Genomic DNA, 25,825 nt, shown 5'->3' with positions numbered 1-25,825 from the left:
ATGTATATAAAGTGTGATAAGGAAAATAGTAATCATAATTTGTTAAGAATAGCCTGTGCTGTGCCAAGCTGCAAGGATACAACAGTGAACAAGTTCCATCCTCTTGAAGCATGTATTCACACATAGGAATACTAGGTGAAGGTGAAATCAGACATCACTTCCCCCACCTCCTTTCTATCCAGGGTGATGGAACTAATGATTTTTTTTTTTTTTTTGAGGAAGACTGGCCCTCAGCCAACATCTGTTGCCAGTCTTCCTCCTTTTTTCCTTTTTTTTTCCCTCCCCCAAGCCCCAATAGATAGTTGTACATCCTTCTGGTTGCTCCATGTGGGACTCCACCTCAGCATGGCCTGATGAGCCGTGCCTAGGTCCGTGCCCAGGATCCAAACTGGTGAACCCTGGGCCACCAAATCGAAGTCTGCGAACTTAACTGTCACACCAAGGGGCCAGCCCCTAATGATTCTTTCAAGCATCCTTCTAGGTGTTGGGGATAACAATACAGTCCCTTTGGGGGACTTGAAAAGTAAAAAGATGTGTGAAGTCAATGTAAGAAATATATATTATCAGTATTTCTTGCATAAGATATACTAGCTTTTGCTTAGAAATATTAGGATTTTGCTTAAACCTTTTTATTTTTATTGTAATTTGTTTATGAAATTACAGGGGAAATAAGGGAAATTTAGCTGTGAACAAGGAAAGCTTAAAAAAGAATCAATCAAAATACCCAACTTGAATGCAAGAGCTATGGATTCTAATTTTTGCACACAGAATAAAATGTCCCTTTTAAAGCACTGCTTTTCTGATCTAAATGTTGTTAATAAAGTGGAACTGCTACTTCGGACTACCCTTGAGTCCTGGGTAGCTTGCAGCCCAGAAAGAGCTAGAAAACACTCAATACCTGTTCTCATAGGACCGCAAGGTTAGCTTTTCTGAGGAAGAAAATTGGACCACCTGTAAAACATTCTATTAAAACATTTGTCTCTGGGGCCGGCCCTGTGGCTTGGTGGTTAAGTGCGCGCGCTGCGATGCTGGTGGCCCGGGTTCGGATCCCGGGTGCGCATCGAGGCACCACTTCTCCGTTCATCCTGAGGCCAAGTCCCGCATACAGCAACTAGAAGGATGTGCAGCTACGACATACAACTATCCACTGGGGCTTTGGGGGGAAAAATAAAATAAATAAAATCTTTAAAAAAAAAAAAAAAAATTTGTCTCTGTCTATTAAAACATTTGTATTGGCCGGAAGGCACAGAGGAGAATCAAAGAATTTGTGGGCTTCTCAGTGCTTCACGGGTTGTGTTTTGGCAAAAACAGAATTGAGTGTAGGGTAATTTGCTTTAATTTAGCTCCTTGCCACTTACACGGCTTGTTGACTTACAACCTTATTTAAATCTATTTACCTTTTATAGTTAACTTAGTTCTAAAGGGAGTCGATTTCACAGTGGAAGATTGGTGGTGCTGGCCCAGCACATAGCCTTGGAGCTGGTGGATTTGGGCATCTGCTCTGGATGCCCCACCCCACGGGGGAAGGGGTGCAGCTCCACCTTCTAATTCTCCCTCCCTCCCCCAGCTGTAGTCGCAGACTGCGAACTGAGTGACCCTAAGTAAATCCCAGGCCTGGTATTTCTGTCTTTCCTCGGCCTGGGAGCTCACCTACCTACAGCCGGAATCTTTTTCAAGGATGCTGCCTCAAGTGTCCGGGCCATCTAGAAATTCCTGCACCCCCACCCCCAAATCCCGCGGAGACTAGGTGCATCAGGTTTGAGCCAACTGTATTCACCTGCAGTCTGTCCCTCACCTATGTCCGCAGGGCTCAAGGAGCCTTACCCAGCGACTGCAGACTCCGGGGCTGGGAGAGGAGGGGTTTGGCCCGCAGTTTTCCGGCCCCAGGAAAGCACCGCCAGGGCCCCACCCTAGTTGCCTGTGGCTCTTGTCTGCGCTAGAGATTCAATCCAGGGAGGGGAGACCAGGGCCCCGGCCCCGGCCCACCAGGTAGAAATCTGAAATAGGACCCACAGTGCACGTAGGAAAACGCAGTTCAAGTAGCGTCAGCCTTTATATTGGGTGTAAAATAGAAAAAATTCTTCCCCTAAGCTTATGTAAAAATATATGCAGATAAAGCTGTAAAGCAGTGCTAGGCCCTCCTCCCCACTCCCTGCCAACACGATTGTCGTCATATGTAGGAAATCGTCACTATATAAACCGATCATTCCAGAACAATCCTGACTATTCCCAGGGTGGTTCGGAGCCGGGAGTTGAAGCTTAGAGATTACAATAACTCCTATCATGGAGGGACTTAGATTTTATAACGTTCAACTGGAAGCTACGTTTCCACGTGAACGGGGCATTCTCTGGTCTTTTGTGCATAGGCTAACCTGTTACTAGGAGCCTCAAAATGTGATGCTTTCATGTTGTCGTGCGTCTCAGAGGTAGACGGGAAAAACAGACTCCTTTACAGCTGGGGTATCTCGGACGGGATCACTACTGCCCAACAGCTCCTACACGTGCTCAGAGCGTGGGAAAGAAGGGAAAAATAAAAGGGGAAACTGCCAGGACTTAAGATGTCCGCTCAGAGCCACTTCGATCTCCCAGGAAGGGCCTACCCGCTTCCAAAATGTCCGCCCGCAGTCCTGACGTCACTCGCTCGGCTTCATCCAGCCGGAGGGCCAGCGCGCTCCAATCAGGACTCAGTCCCCTCACCCACTGCCGGGGATTCACGTCACTTCCGGTGGTGCAGCAGCCATTTTGTCAGTCGCCAGCGGAGCCCGCGCGCTGGCGAAGTGCAGTTCCCCCTCGTTACCGACCCGTCGGCCCTCCCTGCGCGCTGCGGGCGCCGTCGAGGAGCACTCACCACAGGCACAGCCACCCCTCCGGGCCGCCGCCGCCGCTGCAGCCGCCCGGGTCCGGCGCGCTGTCCTCCTCCCCCGCCGCTGACAGGCGCCCTGGGCGCCGCCGCCAGCGATGTCGAGCGAGGAGAGCTACCGGGCCATCCTGCGCTACCTGACGAACGAGCGCGAGCCGTACGCGCCGGGCACCGAGGGCAATGTCAAGCGCAAGATCCGCAAGGCGGCCGCCTGCTACGTGGTGCGCGGCGGGACCCTGTACTACCAGCGGCGGCGGCGGCACCGCAGGACCTTCGCGGAGCTGGAGGTGGTGCTGCAGCCCGAGCGGCGCCGCGACCTCATCGAGGCGGCGCACCTGGGCCCGGGCGGCACGCACCACACCCGCCACCAGACCTGGCACGACCTGTCCAAGACCTACTGGTGGCGAGGTAGGCGCGCGCGGCCCTTCGGGCGGCCCCGCGGAGCCGGGCGGGCGGGGGACGCGACCCGAGCCGCACTTCCCGCGGGAAGGGGGCCGGGCGGGCCGCCGGGGCGGGGCCGGGCTGCGGCGGCCGGGGCGGGGACGCGGGCGGCCGGGCCCGCCCTGAGGCGGCGCTCCGCCGGGAAGCGGCGGGGCGGGGCGCGGCGCCGCGCCCTGAGGGCCCGTGGGGCAGTCCCGGGCCCGGTTCCGGGGGCAGGGGTCCGCGCGAGGGGCGGCGGGTGGTCTGAGCCCCCGGGGTCCGGCGCGCGGCCGGGGCCCCGTGAGGCCAGCCGAGGAGACCCGTCGCTTAGCTGGGAGTCCGGAGGGGAGACGGCCCCGGGTTGTGCGCTGGCGGTCCGGGCTGTCCGCTGAGCCCTGCCGGGTGGCCCTCCCTCTCCGCGAGTTCTCGTGTTCTCAGGACGGCCCAGCTCTGTGTGCTCCTCACACGCGGTCCCCTAGTGTATTGTCGGTTTTAAACCGCGGAACCCTAATGTGTTGTCGGTTTTAAACCGCTGTCTGAATTAAATGCCCCTCAAGAGACCGCTGTGAAGGGTAGAGGCGGAGGCGTCGCTGCGTCTTGTTAGGATTGGTCTCGTCAGGCATTGTTTTTTCGAACAAGCGTCTCAGGTTTAACCTTTTATGGCGGGCTAAGAATGCTAATTATAGCTAAAGGTAACGCTGGCCAGGCTGTTACATGCAGGCGCGGTCCTGAGCACTTCATTTGTCTTAACTCGTTTAACTTCCATAAAACCTGTGAACATCTGTGTCTGTGTCACAGATGGGAACCTGGGAGCACGCGGGGGTTCAGCGTGTGGAAGGTCACACAGGGCCCTGTGTGACTTCACACTCCTTAGCCTCTGTTCCGTGGTGCCGTGTGCGTTTAGTGTTGAGAAAACGAGTGAGACCGTGTCTGCGCTAGCTGAGTTAAACAGAGAGAGACGCTGGCGGTTATGTGCACTGTCGAAGCCCTTCAACGTCCAGAGCAGCTGTTCTCTAAGCACCGTACCGAACCCCTGGACAGGGAGGCCTGAGATCCTTTCAGCGCATCCACACAGTCCAAATTATTTTCCTAATAATACTAAGGCGTTATTTGCCATTTTCACCCGTTGTCTCACAAGTACACAGTGGAGTTTTCCAGAGGCCACATGACGTGATATATGGCGATAGAGTGAACGCAGAAGCTAGTGTGTCTGCTGTTAAGCCACACATTAAAAAGATTTCAAAAATGTAAAGTAGTGCCACTCTTCTCACTGATTTTTTGTTTGTTTTGGAAAATAGTTGTTTTTCACAAGTATGCTATTTTTGTTGACATGTAATAAGTTATATTTGTGCTCATTTTTTATTTTAATATTTCCTCATTTAAAATAGAAATTCGTAGTCAATAAACATCGGAGGAGTTTGTCCTTGATTGCTAGCTATTCATTTTGGTGTATATTACATTAACACTGTGCTTGTTTACTTCTTTATTGTAGGCCTATGAGAATTAACACTACATAGACAAAAAGATATACACTCTTAATTCAATACTAGAATGGAAGGAATTTTCAATAGTCAATTTTTTTATAAGTAATTTTTAAAATTTTTAAAAGCTCCTTCATAACCAACTTATATAACACTCTTCTGAATAAGAGGAGTACTTAAGCTGGTTAATTGTAGTTGTAGAGCTGCTATTTGTAACAGGTATTGGTAATGATCTGGAATTGATAATTGATAAACATTTTTAACTGTCAGTTCTTAACGTGTCATGCACTGAAAATGGGCTCTCTAGATAGACATACTCCAAAGCCATTGTAGACTGTTTATCTGGGAGCTAATAAGATTTGATCAGTGTAGATTCCAAGAAAAGAACTATTCCAAAGTCAGTCCACCAGAAGTTGTCCCCCGGAGAGTTTACTGGGATTCACCATTTATGCTGCTTTTTCTGGAATGCTGCCATCACAAATTATATTCTAGTGCTCAGGCAAGTTTGTAGCAACTTCCTTGTTTGAGCACAGTGAAAACCTCTGGTTCAGTGCCCAAAGTTTACATATAGCAAATTTATTTGAGTGTAAAATGTTAATAGATACTTTCACCCCCACCCCCTTATTTCATCCTGTATTGTAATATGTGCTGGAGTTCCAGAATAAATGACTTTTCTCTTGCTTTAGTCAAATGCTGATGTGTGGGGATCTACAGCTAAATACTTCCAAAATGTGAAGATAAAATTGAAATAGGGGCAAAGAAGATTAAACTAGTAAAACCATGTACTATAATAGGTTAAGTTAGCTGCCTGCAGAAGTGCTTACCCTAAGAACTGATTTTTGCTTGGACCATGGGGATAAATTGATGCTGCTATCTAATCTAGAAGAGGAGGATGTAATCTCTAGAAAACCCATTGAGAACTGGGTCTATGCAAATAAAGCTATAATTAACACTTGTGGCTTCTTTGAAGAAAAAAGCAAAAAAACCTGAAGGACTAATATGCATGGAGCTAAACATAGGAGCACTGAACATGGGGTGGTCATTGTATCCCACACTGATGAGGCGGGAGGTCCTTGAACGGCTGACAGGAGCAAATTGTTCAATTTGGCAGGCGGATCTCTAGAGCAGTGCTTCTCAGCCAGGGACAGTTTTGCCTCCCAGGGGATGTCTGGCTATGTCGGCAGACAGTTCTGGTTGTCATAGTTTGGTGGTGGTGGTTGAGGGGTTGCCGTTGACTTCTAGTTGGGTAGAAACCAGGGATGCTTCCAAACGTTCTACAATGCACAGGACAGACCAGCACCACTCCCCACTTGCCCCACAGGAAAAAAAATCATCTGACCCAAAATGTCAACACTGCTGAGGTTGAGACACCCTGCTCTAGAGTAAGAAACTGTTCCTCAAGTTGTTTTATTAGAGGACTACCCACTAAGGTCATTTATTTTCCTTTGTTCTGAGTCTATGCTTGGTAAAGAACTTTTTGGTGGTAACTTGGTATTATATGTGGACTTTTTTTTTTTTGGTACCAGTAAGTATTATTTAAGAAACACTTATGTTGTAGTTACTGTGTCAGACACTGTTCAAAGTGCTTTATAAATATTAACATTTAATCGTCATAACAGCCCTGTGAAGTAAGTAGTAGTATCCCCATTTTATAGTTGATGTCACATAGGCACAGAGAGGTTTGGTGGCTTGGCCATGGTCACAAAGTTAGTGGATTCAGATTTTGCTGCATAAGTAATTTCAACCCTCGCAGTAATTTCCCTCTCTTAAAATAGTAAGTTAACTGTGTTTACACATTGATGTCTTTTGAGTGGTTAACTTGAGTCAGATTCTTTCAGCTTAATCAGCTCTCAGTGAACTAAGGAGGTCAGGTTTCTGAATCTGTAAAGCTAGATTTAAGGTGATCCCATCAAAACACTAACATTCACGTTAAAAGACTTATTAAATAAGATAGGGTGACTTTTTGAGACAACTGATCGACTATCATACATTAATATCATTCTTTTTCCTGCAGTTTTTCTTATTATTTTTCATCCTTGTTGAAATGCTTTTTGCTTTTTTTTTTTTTTTTTTTTTTGGTGAGGAAGATCAGCCCTGAGCTAACATCCGTGCCAATCCTCCTCTTTTTGGCAAGGAAGACTAGCCCTGGGCTAACATCTGTGTCCATCTTCCTCTACTTTATATGGGACACCTCCACAGCATGGCTTGACAAGCAGTGTGTCGGTGCGTGCCTGGGATCCAAATCAGGTGGAGCACACACAGTTAACTGCTACGCCACCGGGCCAGCCCTTGAAATGCTTTTTGTGTAGTTGCTCTAAAACCATTTGAACTCAGCCAGTTAATAGTTTAATCAAACCTCTGCTGTATGCAGAGTGTACAGAACTGTGTAGAATCATAAATGCTTAGAAATACAACCAAATTTTGTTAGAAAAAACTGCCCCTTCTTGTCGTCTTTGTTTATTTTGGTATGGAAATTTCCATAGCAGCACTCCTTATTCTCTAAATATGTTTCTTACTTAGAAATCTGCTTATATATATATCCTCTTACATATTTCTTTTTTTTCTTTTTCCAGGAAGATTGGCCCTGCGCTAACATCCGTTGCCAATCTTCCTCTTTTTTTATTTTTCTTTTTTCTCCCCAAATCCCCAGTACATAGTTGTGTATCATAGTTGTAGAGTTGTAGCTCTTCTGTATGGGATGCTGCCTGGCTTGATGAGCGCTGAGTAGGTCTGCACCCAGGATCTGAACCAGCGAACCCTGGGCTGCCAAAGCAGAGCGCACGAAGTTAACTGCTGTGCCACAGGGCCAGCTCCTTTCTTAGGTATTTCTTCTCCCACTCACATACCCATTTACTGTTTTTTTTATTGTGGTAAAATATACATAAAGTTTACCATTTTAATCTTTTTTTGTGTATGTGTGAGGAAGATCAGCCCTGAGCTAACATCCATGCCAATCCTCCTCTTTTTGCTGAGGAAGACTGGCCCTGGGCTAACATCTGTGCCCATCTTCCTGCCCTTTATATGGGAGGCCGCCACAGCATGGCCTGACAAGTGGTGCATCGGTGCGCGCCCGGGATCCCAACCCAGGCTGCCAGCAGCGGCGCACGCGCACTTAACCATTCGGCCATGGGCCGGCCCCCATTTTAATCATTAAGTGTACAGTTCAGTGGCATTAAGTATATTCACGTTGTGCAGCCATCACAACTACTCATCTTCAGAAATTTTTCATTATCCCAACCCATTTACTTTTTTTTTTTTTTTTACAGAGAATGAACATCTTTTCTTGTTCCTTTTTTTTTTTTTGTGAGGAAGATCAGCCCTGAGCTAACATCTGGCAATCCTCCTCTTTTTGCTGAGGAAGACTGGCCCTGGGCTAACATCCGTGCCCATCTTCCTCTACTTTATATGGGACGCCGCCACCGCGTGGCTTGACAAGCGGTGCGTCGGTGCGTGCCCGGGATCTGAACGTGTGAACCCCGGGCTGCCATAGCAGAGCACGTGTACTTAACCGCTTGCGCCACTGGGCCGGCCCCAATCTTTTCTTATTTTTTATTTTTATTTTTTTTGTGAGGAAGATCAGCCCTGAGCTAACATCTGTGCTAATCTTCCTCTCTTTGCTGAGGAAGACCGACTCTGAGCTAACATCTATTGCCAGTCCTCCTCCTTTTTTCCCCCAAAGCCCCAGTGGATATTTGTATGTCATAGTTGCATGTCTTTGCAGTTGCTGTACTTGGGACGCGGCCTTGACATGGCTGGAGAAGCGGTGCGTCTGTGCGCGTCCGGGATCTGAACCCCGGGCCTCCAGTGGCGGAGCGCATGCACTTAACCGCTAAGCCACGGGGCCAGCCCGCAATCTTTTCATTTTTTTACAAAGAGAATGAATGTCTTTTCTATTTACTCTTAATTGTATGTAAAACATATATCCATCCACCCTTTTTATCTGTTTTTTATAACCTCACTATATGTCATACAGGTATAGACTTGTTTTTGACTTGAACATTTTCAGACGCCAGAATATATAGCCTCTGTTGCTCTCTAGATATGCACATGTAGATACCGTTCTGTGAAAGTTATATTTAACCTTAACCCATTATTTCCTAAGTTATGTTTTGAAAAAGTGTTCTGCAAACAAATACATTTGGCAAATTCCTAGGTTAAACAGGTTTCTTTACGGTAGAACTCAGAGCTTCTAATATGATAATATCCATTTTGTGTGTCTAAAATGAGAATATAATTTTCTGAATTTATTAGTTCAATGTATACTTTTTTAGTAAGTATGGGACATAATACAATTTGAGAAATACTGCTTGGATACTATCTGAGGGTTGAAAGTGCAAGGAACTTGGTATAATTTGACATCTTGAAACTTTTCAGGAATATACTATATACATCTGTATCATTTTAGCTAATTAATGAGCCTTTTCATTTGCATTTTATTTGGGGATTGTGGGGGAAGAAGTTTCTGCCACAGGGTTGGACAAAATGTGTTCCTGGGTAAGTAGCATAATATACTGGAAATCACATGGTCTCTGGAGGCCCAGCTGTGCAGTTACTAGATGAACTTTGGACAGGGCTTCATTATCCTGTCTGTAGAATGGGCATTAATTGGTCCTACCTTACAAGGATGGTGGGGGGTTGCCGGGGGGGGGTTTGTGTTTGTATAAAAAGCGTTTCTCCCTGCTCCCTAGCCCCATCCCAGCTTGCTGAGCTGCAAGTTGAAATTCAGAATAGGGTTTTGTGAGTGACTTGTGTACAATCAGCTTTTGTTAGATTGTATATGCTGTTACTTCATACAATCGTAAAATCTCATAGCTTTCAAAAACAAGAGATTGTTTTACATTCTCATTACAAGTTTTGGTTGTGGTCCTGTTTGGGTTGCAGATTGGCTCCACCTGTCTTTTTTCATCTGCAATTCAAGCTAAAGGACAGCATCCATATTGAACATGCTGTTCTTTGAGAGAGAGGACAAAGATCAGAGAACTAATGGTAAATAGTGCCTCTTAAAGCTTCTCATGAGACATGGCACACATCATATCCATTCATATTCCATTGACCAAAGCAAATTGCATGGTCAAGCCTGATGATAGTGGGGTGGAAAGGTATTAGCTTGAACCACATTATATTACTTTTATGAAGTTCAAAAACAGTTGAATATTAGCAATTTCATATAGTTCTTATGGCATAAATGAGTTGCAACTCACATGGAAATGGGCGGTGCTACATAATCGTCTTGTATGATGAGGAAGTGAATAACTAGGAATAAACAACAAGGGGCCGGCGCTGTGGCTTAGCGGTTGAGTGCACACGCACCACTTGTCCGGCCATGCTGAGGCCGTGTCCCACATGCAGCAACTAGAAGGATGTGCAACTATGACATAAAACTATCTACTGGGGCTTTGGGGAGAAAAGGGGGGGAAAAAAAAAAGGAGGAGGATTGGCAATAGATGTTTAGCTCAGGGCCAGTCTTCCTCAGCAAAAAGAGGGGGGGTTGGCATGGATGTTAGCTCAGGGCTGATCTTCCTCACCAAAAAAAACCAAAAAAACAAAACAGTCTACTTCAGTATGGAAACAAACCATCGTTTATAACCTTATATCTTTGAAAAAATGTATCTTACATTCTAAAGAACTCACTCTACATACTTTATGGGGCATGTGTGTGTCTGCACATATGCACTCAAACATACGTTCGTGTACACAGATTAAATAACAATATAATCTTTGATTTTCAAATTAGAGCAGTATTAAATTTGCCTTGTTAATTTTTATTTTCACTGTAGGTATATTAAAGCAAGTCAAAGATTACATTAAACAGTGTAGCAAATGCCAAGAGAAACTAGATCGTTCTCGTCCAATATCAGATACTTCAGAAATGTTGGAAGAATTGGGACTAGACCTTGAATCTGGAGAAGAAAGTAATGAATCTGAGGATGACCTGAGCAACTTTACTTCACCTCCGACTACAGCTTCCAAGCCTGCAAAAAAGAAGCCAGTGTCCAAACATGAACTTGTATTTGTAAGTGGAACTTTCCATTAGCTTTCACATTTGCAACTGTTGTATTGGTATTGGTCATCTTTGTGAATTTTTTCTTAAACCACTAAAACTGCTTGACTATTGGCACTGACATTGAAGATTTAATCAGGTTGGTGTCTAAAGTAATGTACTATGTTGTTATATACACTAAAAGTATGCTAATATTGTCTCTTTGTTAATCATAAATATCCCTTTTGTTCTCTTCAGAATGAAACTCGTTGGTTTGTTGTTAATTGCTCCTCCTCTCTTCTTTATTAATGGTATATTGGTACAGGTAGACAGAATACTTTTCTGGAAGCAGTCTCTGGGTCTTGCCGTAAGGTAAAATTAAGCTGGCTAGGTGGTCTTGGTTTTTTGCCTGCGTTAGTTTCGTACATCATCAAATTTCTGACTAGTAGGAAGAGGCAGCAGGAAGTGAAATGCAGATTTTCGTCTGGTCAAATAGAATGAACATAGCAGAAAATAGTGACAACAATGTATCTTTTTATTTAAATACATAGATAATAAAGAATATCAGGCTCTTTTTTCATATTAATTAGTGGTATCTTTTAAAAGGGAATAATGTGTCTTGTTTAAGTTCTGTTAAGGGTAGAAATACAGATGATACATAATACAATTCTTGGTCTCAAACTTATTTTGAAAGGTTGACACCAAAGGAGTGGTGAAACGTTCTTCTCCAAAACATTGTCAGGCTGTCTTAAAACAGCTGAACGAACAGAGACTCTCCAACCAGTTCTGTGATGTTACTTTGTTAATTGAAGGAGAAGAGTACAAAGCTCATAAATCTGTTTTGTCAGCTAATAGCGAATATTTTCGAGATCTTTTTATTGAGAAAGGAGCTGTTTCCAGTCATGAGGCAGTGGTGGATCTTTCTGGTAAGAATTTTCTCATACTCTTGCTTTTTGTTTATAAGTACATATTGGAACAAGGGTGTGTATGTCTTACAAACTCAGGATTTATGCTAAAGTGGGAGAAGCCCTCTCAAAAAGCTAGCTAAGCTGAACTGTAAAGGTCTTTCCTTTTGGCAAGGTTTCCAAGGTAGAGTTTTGGAACTCTACCTTGTCATTTCCTGTCACTGCCTCTTAGGCAAGACAATTGTAGCAGTAGAAGAATTTCTGGGATTCACACTATTGAAAGCATTTTGAGAGAAATCCGTAACTACATCATTGTTGTTACGCTAAATGAATATGTTATTTAGAAGTGGACTGCGTGTATCTTATGTTATGGAACACATAAGTATAGAATGCTTTTGTAGGTCTGTTGTTTTTTTGTTTTTTATGATTAATCATTAGAATTCATTAGGTTCAATAATCAAACTGTCAATGTAGAATAATCAAAATTCTAGGTGTGTTTTTTGTTTCTTTGGTTTTATTATTATTATTGTAAATGAATAATTTGACTTTCTTTTGGCATCATTAGACCTTATATATTGGCTTAGGAATCAACAAATGAAAATTTAGGAAGAATTAAAATAGGTAATCCTATTTTTACATTTTCTCATAATATTAACTTGCTGTACTCTTGAATTACTGACATCACCATGTGAAATGTCATTTCCCCTTTCTGAAACAAAAAAGCGACTTTAGCCAGGTATATAAATACTTACCTAGTTAACCACTGAGCCTTTTCTACCTTATACTTTTTAAACTACCTCTTCTGGGAAGACAAATACATATATTTTTCCTTACCAGTAACTATATGTTTCATTACTAAAAAATATTTATTAAGCATCCACTGTGTGCCAGGAACTAGGCTAGGCTCTGGGGATACAATGGTGAGCAAAAACTTTTATGGAGCATCAAAGTGCAGTCCAATCTAGATTAATGATATTTACTGTTTTCTTGATTTGGTGACTCAGAGGAGAAAATATGTTTTATACTGGGTGATCTGAATAATTAAATTCATCACAGGTGTAGTCTTGATACAAGTTAGCTTTGGAATTTTTTTCCTATCTTTCGTGCACTTGAAGCAGAAAGAGAGCAGTATATAATATTGCTCTTTTCCATTTTCTCAGCAGCTTATAGTAAATGAAACATCTGCCGCAAAGTAACTGTAGCACAGCATCCTCATATTCCAACACTATCTTTAGTTACCCTTCATTCCATGTGTTTATTATTATATATTGTTCAGAAAATAGGATGTAAGCCAATAGCAGGTGAAGTAGACATTATTAAAAAATTTTGTTTGATTTCAATATTAAGTAAATAGTATTTATAAAATGTTTGCGGTATAAAAGACAGTGATAAAATGTACGTCTTTATTTTTAATTACCTAGTTTAACATAGTTGAATTCATCACTGTATTCCTTTATGTTTATGCTTTTAAAAAAATTCTTCCCTACTCAGTCATGAAGATATTTTCATGTATTGTCTTTTTAAAGTTTCATGATTCCTCTTAACTTTTAATCTATTTGGAATTTATTTTTGTTGGTGTGAGTTAGATGTTCGATTTCATTTTTTCCCATTTTGATCATCACTTGTCTCAGAACCATTTAGTGAAAACTCCATCTTCCCACCCGTTGACGGTGCAGAGTCTCTTACAGAACAAATTTCCACATGTGTTTGGTACTGATTGTAGGCTTTGTTCTAGGCTATTGGTTGTCTCTTCCTGCACTACTATCAGTTGGTCTTAATTACCTTAGCTTTATAATAATAAGGAAAATCTCCCACGTTTATTGTTCAAATGGGGCTTAGTTATTCATAACCCTTTGCTCCTCCATATAGGCTGCAAAAGCAGCTTGTCAGCTTCCACAGAAAGGAAAGAGTGCATTTTGATAGAGATTACATCGAATTAATAAAGTTTGAGATTTATCCATAAAGGTCTCGCACATCTTTTGTTGAATTATTCCAAGGTGCTTTATACTTTTTGATACTATTATAATTTTTTCTTAAAATTATATAGTTTCTGACTTACTTTTGATGTATGTTGATTTTATGTACAATAATACTGCTAAATTCTTTTAGTCATTCAGACATTTATCTATAGATTCTTTGAGATTTTCCACATAAATCAAATATATTATCTGCTAATAATAATGGCTTTGTTTATACCTTTTCAGTCCTTATATTTTGAAGTTTTTTTTCTTGCTTTACAATGCTGTCCAGGACCTCAAAAAATAGCAGTTGAATAGAAATTGTGATAGAAGGTTCACTTATCACATTCCCATTTCTAAAGAAAGTGCTTTTTTTTTTTTTAACCATGAAGTACATTATTTGGTAAATGTGTTTGTTTTTTTTTTGTGAGGGAGATCAGCCCTGAGCTAACATCTGTGCTAATCCTCCTCTTTTTGCTGAGGAAGACCAGCTCTGAGCTAACATCTATTGCCAATCCTCCTCCTTTTTTCTTCCCCAAAGCCCTAGTAGATAGTTGTATGTCATAGTTGCCCGTCCTTCTAGTTGCTGCATGTGGCATGCGGCCTCAGCATGGCCGGAGAAGCGGTGCGTTGGTGCGCGCCCGGGATCCGAACTTGGGCCGCCAGTAGCGGAGCGTGCGCATTTAACCGCTAAGCCACTGGGTTGGCCCCTGTTATATGTTTTAAATAGATAACCCTTTACCCCCTTTAACATTGAGCAAATTCCCTCCAAAGTGGGTGTTGACTTATCGTATACTTTTTCTGTATCTATCAAGACCATCTTTATTTTTCCCATTATGTTAATGTGAGAAATTACCTTGATTTTCTAATTTTAAGCTAATTTTTCATTCCTGAGATAAATCCAGTTTAGTCTTGTATCACCTTTTGTATAAATTGCTGTGTTTGGTTTTCTGATATTGTTTAGAACATTTGCATCTATATTCATGAGTAATTTTCCTTTTTTTCACACTGTTTCTGTCATGTTTTGATATCAGAGTTGATCTAGTCTTATAAAATGTGTTGTTCCCTCCAATTTTTACATGCACTGAAATAGTTACTTTGAGATTAGAATTCTTTGTTTCTTGACTGTTTGGTAGAATGGTGGCTAAAATTGCCTGGGCCTTAGTGGACCTTGGGAGAAGATTTTTAACTGCTAATTTGACAAGTTGAATGAATGGTTAGGAGGTTATTCAGGTTTTCTATTGCATCTTGAGTAATTTATAGAAAGTTATATTTTTATTGGAATTTGTCCATTTCGTCTAAATTTTCAAGTTTATTGGCACAAAATTTTTTATGTTTTCTTCTAAATGTCTCCGATGACTGTAAATATGTCTCTTTCATTCTTGGTATTGGTTATTTGTGCCTTTTCTCTTATTTTTAAATTTTTCTTACTGGAGGTTTACTGGTTTTCTTTTTTTTTTTTACTCCTACTTTAGCTTGGAGAAAAACTACAGCTTTAGTACTTCACAGCTTTACTACTATCATTATGTAGTGACCTGCTTTATCTTTAATGATGCTTTTCACCCTTAAAGTCTGTGTTGGATGCTATTATAAACAATATTTTCTATTTCAGCTGCTATTGTAAATATTTTTTAGCTATGTAAGCAGTATTTTTGTTACTGTCTGCCTAGGATATCTTTCTTCCATCTTTTGTTTTCAACCTATTTGTATCCTTATGTTTTAGATGTCTCTCTAAACATCGTATTTCTGGATTTTGTTCTTAATCTGATACAAGGATCTTTGACTTTTGACTATTCTGCATGGAAATTGTTGGGCTTCCTGAACCCAACAATTGAGATTGTTGTCTTCCATCAGTTGAGAAAAATTCTCAGCCAGTATCTCTTCAGAAATTGTCTCTGCCTCATTCTCTCTTTTGCCTTTCTGAAACTGCAGTTAGAGGTTCTCGCTTTATATTCTGTATCTTAGTCTCGCTTTCATATTTTGTTCATCTCTTTTTAGATTATTCTGGAAAATTCTAGTTCACTCTTTAGCTGTGTCTAATTTGCTGTTAAATTCATTTGAGTTTTTTATTCCAATTTCTGTTTGCCGTTTTTAGAGGTTCTTTTTAGTACTTTTTCCGATGTTCCTTTTGGGGGGCTACTTTTTATGATCTTTTGTTCTTTATTGGTATTATGCCACCCTTTATTTTCTATGTCTGATCATAGCAGTACTTAAAATCTTTGCTTGTTTGATTCATGCTGTTTGTTTCCGCTAGCTCTTGTTCATGGTGCCTTGTTTCTTTGTGATTTTTTTTTTTTTTTAATCTTTGTATACCGAATTCATATTCTTTGCAACTTCGTGGGAAATCTTCGAGTCCTGGGTTGAAGGTGTTTTCCACAGAGAAAACGTTTGATTCTTTAGGTGCGGAGGGCATTAGCAGTCTGGGATCACTTTAAATTCTCAGCTTAAGCTTTTTTTGACTACCAAAGTGTGCTATATATTCAACAAAATAAAACACCAAATTAAGCCTCGCCTGTGGTCCTGACTACTCAGGGAAGATTTCTCTACCTCTTCCACTCAGTGCTGGGGCACTGAGTATGTTTAAAATAATATTTTAAAATATTTTTATCTAGCATTTATTTATTTATTTATTTATTTTTGAGGTAAGTGGGCCAGTCAGGCAGAGTATCTTAGTCTGCCATACTGCTGGATCTGGAAGTTCCTGTCATAAGTTTTCTGTCTATAACCATTGTTTATTTTTTTTAATTTTGGTAAAAAACACATAATATAAAATTTACCCTCTTAATGATTTTTAAGTGTACAGTCCAGCAGTGTTAACTGTGTTCACATTGTTGTGTAACAGATCTCTAGAACTTTTTCATCTTGCAAAATTGTCCATTTCTTTTTGATTACAGTGTTTTGCAGTGTGTGTATGTGTATGTAAAAAGGCTAGGGATAAAAACAAAATGCCAAAATTATCTGCCGTTATCTCTTAGAAGTATGATTATAAGTGATTTTTATTTTCTTATTTTCTTTTGTGTTTTATGTATTTTACAATAAACATATGACTTGTATCTTTCAAAAAATGGTGTTAGATATTTAAAGTATTATTTGGAACAGTTAATTCTTTCATGGGAAACTTTTCTTCTGACTTCAGACTTAGAAATTAAAAAGTTACTAAGTAAAAGACCAAAATACATTATTTTGTTGGTATGTTGTGTTTTTTGTTTGTTTTAAGAAATATTCTTTCTTACCTCAAGCTTACTTAACTTGGTCTCATAATTTGTAGCAGGATTAATTGACTTCAGCCTGTTTAATTATCAGCTTCCCTAGGAATGGCAGAATTAGCCATGATGATTATGTTGATATGTAGTCCCCTCAGTTTTCAGTCTGACTCCTAATTTATCTCACAGTTTAAGGCTTCCCTGTACACCTGTTCATCCCCTATCTGCCTGTGTAAAAGGACCACATTTTATGTACCTTGAGTCAAAACTGAAAAACACAGCAAATGTGAGTTTTCAAAAGGTTGCTTTGGCTCTGTGTATTTTAATAAGAGATCTCTAAGATAAATTATTATATGAGAAGCGCAAGGCACAGAACAGTATGTGTAACATGACACCTACTGTGAGAAGGGGAATAATATTTTCTTGACTGTATAAAGAAACTCTGGAAAGCTGTACATGTTCTTAATCATACTGGTTATGGAGATGGAATTGGACTTGTCACTGTGTCTTCTGATTTTTGAATCATGAATATTAAAAATGGCTTTTAAAATGAAGTACTGAGAACTTAGAAAAGAAATAATCTTACCTCCTCACGTAAAATAAGAATGTAACACCTCATGTGTATAGTAATTATTTCATTCTTTACACCAGGGATAGGCAAGCTATAGCCCAAAGGCCAGTCCTCGTTTCCCTCCCTTTTTGTAAATAAAGTTGTATTGAAACACAGCCACACCCATTTGTGTACATATTGTGTATGGCTCCTCTTTCCAGCTACAATGGCAGAGTTGAGTAGTTGCAGCTGACACCTTATGGCCTGCAGTGTTTATTATATGATTTTTACAGAAAAATTTTGCTGACTCCTGCCCTTTTTAAATTTTTAGTAGTAGAACCCTTTGTTCACAATGAAATTTTTATATGGACTTCTATGAAAATATACAGCTATACTTACTGAAGTGAGGTTAGGGGACAGGTTGGTTGAACTCTGCCTACTCACCTGCCTCCCTCTCTTTTTTACCCTCCATTCTCCAGCAGCTGTTTCTTGAGGGGAATTTGAGGAACCCGCGGGGTTCTAAGGAGTACAGTTTGAAAATGACTGCCTTACAACAACTCTTTGAGGTAGTAAGTCTGATATTATTTTCTATTTTAGGTGTTGAGAGACTCAGCTCATAGAAGTGAGTTAGTCAAGGCTTAATGAGCAACCAGAACACAAAACAAATCCAAGGTGTTTAATTGCATAATAAATGGTTGTATTTGCCTTTATGTTCTGTTTTATACTATAGTAATCATACATTAATTGTTCTTATAAAGTGTTTTAGTGGTGGTCTGACTTTTTTGTCCCCCATCTGTCTTGTTTCATGCAGGTTTTTGTAAGGCAAGCTTCCTTCCTTTACTGGAATTTGCCTATACTTCTGTGCTAAGTTTTGACTTCTATAGCATGGCTGATGTAGCCGTCTTGGCTCGTCATCTTTTTATGTCAGAAGTCTTAGAAATCTGTGAAAGTGTACATAAACTAATGGAAGAGAAACAGCTAACAGTATATAAGAAGGGTGAAGTACAAACGGTTGCTTCTACCCAGGACTTACCAGAACAAAATGGAGCTGCAGCGCCTCCTGTGGCCAGCAATGAGGGAACCACGACAACTTTATCTACGGAGCTTGGGGATTGTGAAATTGTGCTGCTGGTGAATGGAGACTTGCCAGAAGCTGAGCAGAATGGAGAGCTAGGACAACAGCGTGAGCCCCAGGTGTCTTCAGAAGCTGAAGGTGCTCTGTCCCCTGCAGGCTGTATAACTGATCCTCACCCTGAAATGCAGTCTGTTGATTTAGTAACAAAAAACAACCAGACAGAACTAGAAACTTCAAACAGCAGAGAAGATAGCACCGTTTCCAATATTCCTCCTAAACTTTCAAAAGAGAATGTAATTAGTAGCTCTCCAGAAAACAGTGATGTGGGAAATGATACATCAACTGAGGACATCTGTGCTGAAGACATTCTAGAGCAGAGAGAGAATCTTGGCCGGTCTTTAAAAGATGAGGAAAATCTAGTTGCACCGACAGCAAAGACAGACCTTGGCCCTGATAATGACACTTATAGAAGCAGGCTTCGGCAGCGTTCTGTTAATGAAGGGGGATATATCCGACTACACAAAGGAATGGAGAAAAAGCTGCAGAAACGGAAAGCCGTTCCTAAGTCAGCAGTACAACAGGTATGATGAAAAAAAGAGTTGACCTTTGTAGTTTTAGCTTTAAGTTGAAAGCATTTTACTGACAGACTTATGTCTGTGATGAAAATTATTTTGGGGGGACGGGGAGTAGGTGCAGGAAAGCAACTTAATGTTTTAAGTACCAATATTAATAGATGTGAATTTGGAATATTTATAACATGACTCATGACTTTGAAAATCAAAATGAGTAGATTTACTTAGATTATGCTTTCTTTCCCTTAATTAGGTGGCCCAGAAATTAGTTCAAAGAGGCAAAAAAATGAAACAGCCCAAAAGAGATGCCAAAGAGAATACTGAAGAAGAAGCGTCCCATAAATGTGGGGAATGTGGAATGGTTTTTCAGAGACGATATGCCCTTATAATGCACACACTGAAACATGAGAGAGCTAGAGATTACAAGTGTCCTGTAAGTATCTGGAAAGCTAATTAAAGGTGGTTCTAACTTCATGACAAATAGAATCCAACTTACTGCTTCGTTGTTATCTTACCATTTGTATTCTGTCTCTCTGTCTATAAGAGTTATCTTCTGATTTGTACATGTCATCTGGGGCACACTGTGTACAGTGAAGGTGAATGTACTATACCTAGAACAGGGGAAAGTCAAAGTGTACATACTGAATATTGAAACCTTTCAGGTTCTCCTTCCCTACTCAAGTCCCAGAATGTTAGCAGCCTTAACCTGAAAGCAAAAATATTTCTCAGAGATGAGAAATCCAAGGCCCGATTACAAAAGACCTGAAGATACTGTTGATGAAAGCCTGTGGTTGGCAGCTTGCCCCCTACTTACAGAGACATTCCAGTCTGTTTTTTAACATCTTATTCTGAAATATGAATAGATATCAGTGACCATCAGACTCATGATAAATATTTCAAGAAAAAAAGCAACTTTCAAGAATCCAAGACTATGCAGAGAGAAGAAAACTTCTAAAACAAAACGCCAAACCACAAAGTATGATTTAGATCAGAGATAAATGAACAAGTTACAAACAATAACCAGGTAGTATGTTTTTAAAAGGGCACATTCAGAGAACAGAGAGCTTTTTTAGGAATAAAATATATAATAACAAATATAAAAATCTCAGAAAAGTTGGGAAATATAATTGACTAAATATCTCAGAAACAAAGCAAAAAGACAAGTTAGAAGATGAGAGTAAAAGAAATTTAGAGGATTGGTCTAGAATGTCTCAAATCCAACTAATTCCTAACAGAGAACTTGGAGAGAAGGGCATCACTGATGTAATAAAGAAAAATTTCGGACCTTAAGAACAGAAGTTTCCTTGTTAAAAGGGCACATTGAATGCCCAGAACCATGGATGAAAATAAATCTCTATCAAGATACATGATGAAATTTCAGAATCAAGGGACAAAGAAAATCTCATCAACTGCAAGAGAGAAGAAAGGTGGTCAGTGTCGGAGAAGGATGAGGGTCAGAATGGCTCCAGGCTTTCCAGCAGCAACAACAGAAGCTAGAAGACAGAGAATGGCACAATGTCTTTAAAGATCTAAAGAGAAATGATTCCCAGCTTGGAATCTGTAGCCAGTCAAATCGTTTCTGTGGTAGAATAAGAACATTTTCAGACATGCAAGATCTCCACAGCTTTACCTCCCAAACTCCCTTTCTCAGGAAGGTTTTGGCAGAGGTGTTCCACTAAAGTGAGCAGACGTGGGAATCGGGAAACAGGGTCCAGTTCCACAGAGAGTGCAGGTGTAGGAAAGAACCAGCCCAGGCTGGAACAGGACCTCAGGCTCTGACAGATCCTGTTAGGTGATGTGTTCTAAATCTCTTAGCAGAGTTGAGGGAAGGGTTTGGGGATGAATTAGCCGTAAATACAAATGAGAAATAAGCAAAACAGAAAACAAAAAGATAGGAAAGAGAATCGTACTATATACTATGATAATGTTTAAATCATCCAAATAATGTAAACACTGAAATTGATCCAACCCAAATTATGACATCACTGTCTTGAGAAAGTGGGGTAATGGGAAGGATTTGCATATGTGTAGGGAATGGAGGGGCAAAGGAGAGAGTCATCGTCCATTATTCACCTTACTTAGAGTTACAAAGATAAGCATCATGAGAGAGTCAAAAAGAACAAGTGGTAGAGGTAGTGGACCAAGAGACGAGTTTTATTTATTTTTTAAAAAAGAGGTTTTGTAGATGGTGAGCATATGTAACTTTGATTTTAAAAGAAAGAACAGGGGCTGGCCCAGTGGCGCAACAGTTAAGTGCTCGCGCTCTGCTTCTGCTGCCCGGAGTTGGAAGGTTCGAATCCCGGGCCTGCACCGATGCACCGCTTGTCAAGCCGTGCTGTGGCGGCGTCCCATATACAGTAGAGGAAGATGGGCACAGATGTTAGCCCAGGGCCACTCTTCCTCAGCAAAAAAAGAGGAGGATTGGCATTGGATGTTAGCTCAGGGCTGATCTTCCTCGCCAAAAATAAAAAATAAGGAACAAAAGTTTTCATGAATCCTCAACAACTACAGGACAAATTCCAAGGACCATCACAGTTTAATCTTTCTACTTTTTCCAACCCCTATTTTTCTCCACCCAACAACTATTAGTGCTCGTATAGTGACAGATTCTTCTGTCTGTCTGTGTCCTGCCATTCATTCAAGACAGACCTAGCCACCTCAGTGAAGCCTTCTATTGCTGGGATTCCTCCCTCTTCTTAAATATTTCACCTTTTTTTACATATAAATCCTGTTCTGTGGTTAGAGTAGGGGCTGGGACCTATCCCTTTCATCTTTTTAACCTGGTACCTAGCATGTTGTCTTTTACATAGTGTATGTATTTATTGATTGTATAATTATAACAAAGAAATGGGAAGTCTAACTGGGAGTTGTTTCACTTAACATTTGTAATAGAATTACATTTAGACAGAATTTTACTTTTTCTTTTAGTTGTGTAAAAAACAGTTCCAGTACCGTGCCTCGTTGCGAGCACACCTTATTCGACATGCCAGAAAAGATGCACCTGCTTCATCATCTTCCAATTCCACGTCTAATGAGGCATCAGGAACATCGTCTGAGAAGGGCAGAACCAAACGAGAATTTATATGTTCCATATGTGGAAGGACATTACCTAAATTATATTCTCTTCGAATACATATGTTAAAGCACACAGGTGTAAAGCCACATGCATGCCAGGTAAAGCATGACATTTGTTGTATAAAGAAGATTGGAGTGATGAGACTGTCTGATTCTGGAGTCACCCTCACTCTTGTAAAATGTTGCAGGGAATTCTCGGACGTTCTCAGGTTGTTGCCTGGGTCAAGGGTGATTCCCAGTTGTGTTAATTTGCTGTTTAATCTGTTGTAATTTGAAATGAATCTAGTTAAGATGTTCGTGAAACTTATTAGGATTCAGAGGAGGTACCTGCTGAGAATAAACAACTCATCATCCCGGTCATCTCTTAACCTTCAGCAGGACCAGCCTGGACTGGAAGGGAACCCGTGGCTTAAACAAATCTCCTCAGCAAAAATTCTGCCTAAGCTGGGTGTCCTTCTCTAAAGCTGAGGACTGAGGGTACCTAAATGCCGAAGTATGACTCTTGGGTAAAGAGTCCTGAGATTGGCCACCTTTGGGCTACTTGGAAGAGTGAAAATTTTGTAGTAGCGCGTGTAGCCTTACGTATGAGCATGACCCACTATTTTTATTATTAAGTAGTTTTGGAACCAATGAGATTTTTTTTCCAATGAGATTTTTAATGTTTTTCTCTCTCGGGTTTTTTTTTTTAAGCTTTTTATTATATAGGAACAATATAAGAGAATACAATAGACCCTCATGTGTCCTTCATCCAGCTCCATTAGTTATTGACATGTGATCAGTTGTGTTTTCTGTGTATTGTCACGCCCTGCCCTACTTCCTCCTCCCCTCAATTATTTTGAAACCAAGTCCTAACCATCATTTTATTTATACATTTGAAAACTAAGTATTGGGCCGTTCCCGTGGCTTAGCGGTTAAGTGCGCACGCTCTGCTGCTGGTGGCCCGGGTTTGGATCCCGGGTGCATACCAACGCACCGCTTCTCCAGCCATGCTGAGGCCACGTCCCACGTACAGCAACTAGAAGGATGTGCAGCTATGACATAAAACTATCTACTGGGGCTTTGGGGGGAAAAAAAAAAATAAAATTATTAAATAAATAAATAAATAAAAACTAAGTATTAATTGGGCCTCTGATCTACTAGTGTAGCACTGCTCAAAATGTGGTCCATGGAAGATAAGTACAGAAATGGAGAGTAAGCTATAGACTTACTTTTGTCCACTTATAGACAAACTGTCATGGCAGTTTGACATTGTTGTGATGTTTTTATTGTGTTTAACAAAAATCTTTCCCCGGTGGATTGGGGAAAGAAAAAAAACTTGGTTCTTCATAGTTTGAGAAGCACTGTTCTAGTCGATGTAGCAGGAAATGAGTATATTTTCTTGATTAAGCTCCAATGTCCGTTTTAATATAAGGTATACTGTTTACAAATCTCACAAGGGCAACATGAGGTTGTTTTGTACCTGAGCTCCAGTGATCACATGGATGTAAGAAAAGTAGCAATATTTGTTAGGTACTGAATCAGAAGATGATCAGCCAGCTAATATTCTTGGCATTTGTTTCAACTTGCACTTTGTCACTTAATTTATGATTTAAGTTTTTTATTTAAAATGCCATACTGGTTTCTCTGTCCTCATTCTTCAGAAACAGCCCCTATCTCCCTTTCTATTTTATTGGTTTAAATATCTGTGCTATCTTAGGTCTGTGGAAAGACTTTCATCTACAAGCATGGTCTAAAATTACACCAGAGTCTCCATCAGTCACAAAAGCAGTTCCAGTGTGAGCTATGTGTTAAGTCGTTTGTTACGAAACGGAGTCTTCAAGAACATATGAGTATTCACACAGGTAATGAGAAATTTGTATTCACATAGTTATGTACTATATGCCATGAATTTACTATTATACTGATTACACTGTGTTTATTTTGGAAATTATATTGATATATTGATGGCTGGATGTGTACAGTTTTTTATTAATGAGAATAAGGTTAAAAGGTGTTCTTAAGTTTATTTTTGTGTGTACTGAGTATTGAATCATGCATAATTTAGAGCCAGGCACCTAAAGAAATGGTCATGCTTTTAAAAAGTTAAGCAGTAGGCAGATATAACTGTCAATGTGATATGTGGCTTATAACTTTATCAGAATTTGTAGTCCACACGTATTTTCAAATGCTTAAAGCAGTTATGTGGAAATGGCTGGTGAAGGGTAGATATCTGCTCTAGAACTTGTATTAAATGCTATATTATTATAATCCAGATGATTATGCAAATGTATCACATTCTTTGGGTAGTAGTAGCCTTGCTAATACTATTGTTGAGAGGAAATAAGGATTTTGATGTGGTTTTTTGTTTTTTGTGAGGAAGATCAGCCCTGAGCTAACATCCGATGCCAATCCTCCTCTTTTTTTTTTTTTTTTTTTTTTTTTTGCTGAGGAAGATTGGCCCTGGGCTAACATCCGTGCCCATCTTCCTCCACTTTATATGGGACACCGCCACAGCATGGCTTGACAAGCGGTGCATCGATGCGCGCCTGGGATCCAAACCAGTGAACCCCGGGCTGCTGAAGCGGAGGACATGCACTTAACCACTGCGCCACTGGGCTGGCCCTGATGTGGTTTGTTTTATTCTTAGAAGGTGACTGCCAAATATTATAGTTTCCATGTCCATTTGATCAAATAACTTCTGAAATATGACATAAAGTATTCTGTTGGAAGGGTACCTGATTGCTAGATTTGTGACATGGTTTTTATTTTTTATAGGAGAGTCCAAGTACCTTTGCTCAGTTTGTGGAAAGTCTTTTCACAGAGGCTCGGGACTCAGCAAGCACCTAAAGAAACACCAGCCAAAGCCTGAGGTTCGAGGCTATCATTGTACTCAGTAAGTATTTAATATGTGCACCATTCAGTTAATTTCCTTATATTCTTACTTGGTGTATTTGAAAGTCGCTTTCAAAAGAAAATATTTGAGAGGCCGGCCCCATGGCTTGGCGGTTAGGTGCGCACACTCCGCTACTGGTGGCCCGGGTTCAGATCCCGGGCGTGCACCAACGCAGTGCTTCTCCGGCCATGCTGAGGCCGCGTCCCACATACAGCAACTAAGAAGGATGTGCAACTATGACATACAACTATCTACTGGGGCTTTGGGGAGAAAAAAGGGGGAGATAAGGAGGAAGATTGACAATAGATGTTAGCTCGGGGCCAGTCTTCCTCAGCAAAAAGAGGATTGGTATGGATCTTAGCTCAGGGCTGATCTTCCTCACACACACACAAAAAAGAAAATATTTGAGGTGACTATAGTTGATAACAGTGTATTGTATAACTGAAATTTGCTAAGAGAATAGAACCTAAATGTTCACATACATATCTTTCTCTCTCTCTCTGAGGTGATGGATGTGTTAATTAACTAGATGGGAGGAAGCATTTCACAATGTATACATACGTCAAATCATCACATAGTACACTTTAAAAACCTTACAATTTGTCAATTATACGTCAATAAAGTTGGAGAAAAAAAAGAAAATATTTGAAGATAATATTAAACTGTTATTTGTTTACTCTTGATTTTAATCACTTTTTTTCTTTTTTTGCCTAGATGTTGCTATTTGTTTATGACTTTTTGAAGTTTTATTTAGATATAAATCACATACCATAAAATCACTCATTTCAAATGACTTAAGGGCGACCGGCCCCGTGGCTAAGCAGTTAAGTGCGTGCGCTCCGCTGCTGGCGGCCCGTGTTCGGCTGCTGGGCCC

The 25,825-nt window shown here is 40.6% G+C and overlaps 1 protein-coding gene across 2 annotated transcripts in view; it reads left to right on the top strand.

The window, feature by feature from the left end:
• The first annotated feature begins 2,733 nt into the window (after positions 1–2,733).
• ZBTB11 (zinc finger and BTB domain containing 11) overlaps positions 2,734–25,825 on the top strand; it is a 28,428-nt gene continuing 5,336 nt past the window's right edge. Inside the window, exons 1-8 of one of the 2 annotated variants that reach the window (XM_014794967.2) lie at positions 2,734–3,268; positions 10,539–10,774; positions 11,436–11,667; positions 18,169–19,013; positions 19,258–19,437; positions 21,933–22,178; positions 23,776–23,920; positions 24,834–24,951. In XM_014794967.2, coding sequence (XP_014650453.1) covers positions 2,959–3,268; positions 10,539–10,774; positions 11,436–11,667; positions 18,169–19,013; positions 19,258–19,437; positions 21,933–22,178; positions 23,776–23,920; positions 24,834–24,951 — 2,312 coding nt within the window. In that variant the 5' untranslated portion in view covers positions 2,734–2,958. Of the gene's footprint in view, positions 3,269–9,445; positions 9,748–10,538; positions 10,775–11,435; positions 11,668–18,168; positions 19,014–19,257; positions 19,438–21,932; positions 22,179–23,775; positions 23,921–24,833; positions 24,952–25,825 lie in introns of those variants that run through there. The other variant, XM_087439518.1, reaches the window with a different exon arrangement.

The sequence above is a fragment of the Ceratotherium simum genome, chromosome 15, assembly GCF_057802395.1.
Source record: "Ceratotherium simum simum isolate JZ-2026a chromosome 15, ASM5780239v1, whole genome shotgun sequence".
Taxonomy (NCBI): domain Eukaryota; kingdom Metazoa; phylum Chordata; class Mammalia; order Perissodactyla; family Rhinocerotidae; genus Ceratotherium; species Ceratotherium simum.
The sequence above is the reverse complement of the archived record's forward strand: the minus strand, read 5'-3'. Positions and strand labels throughout refer to the sequence as shown.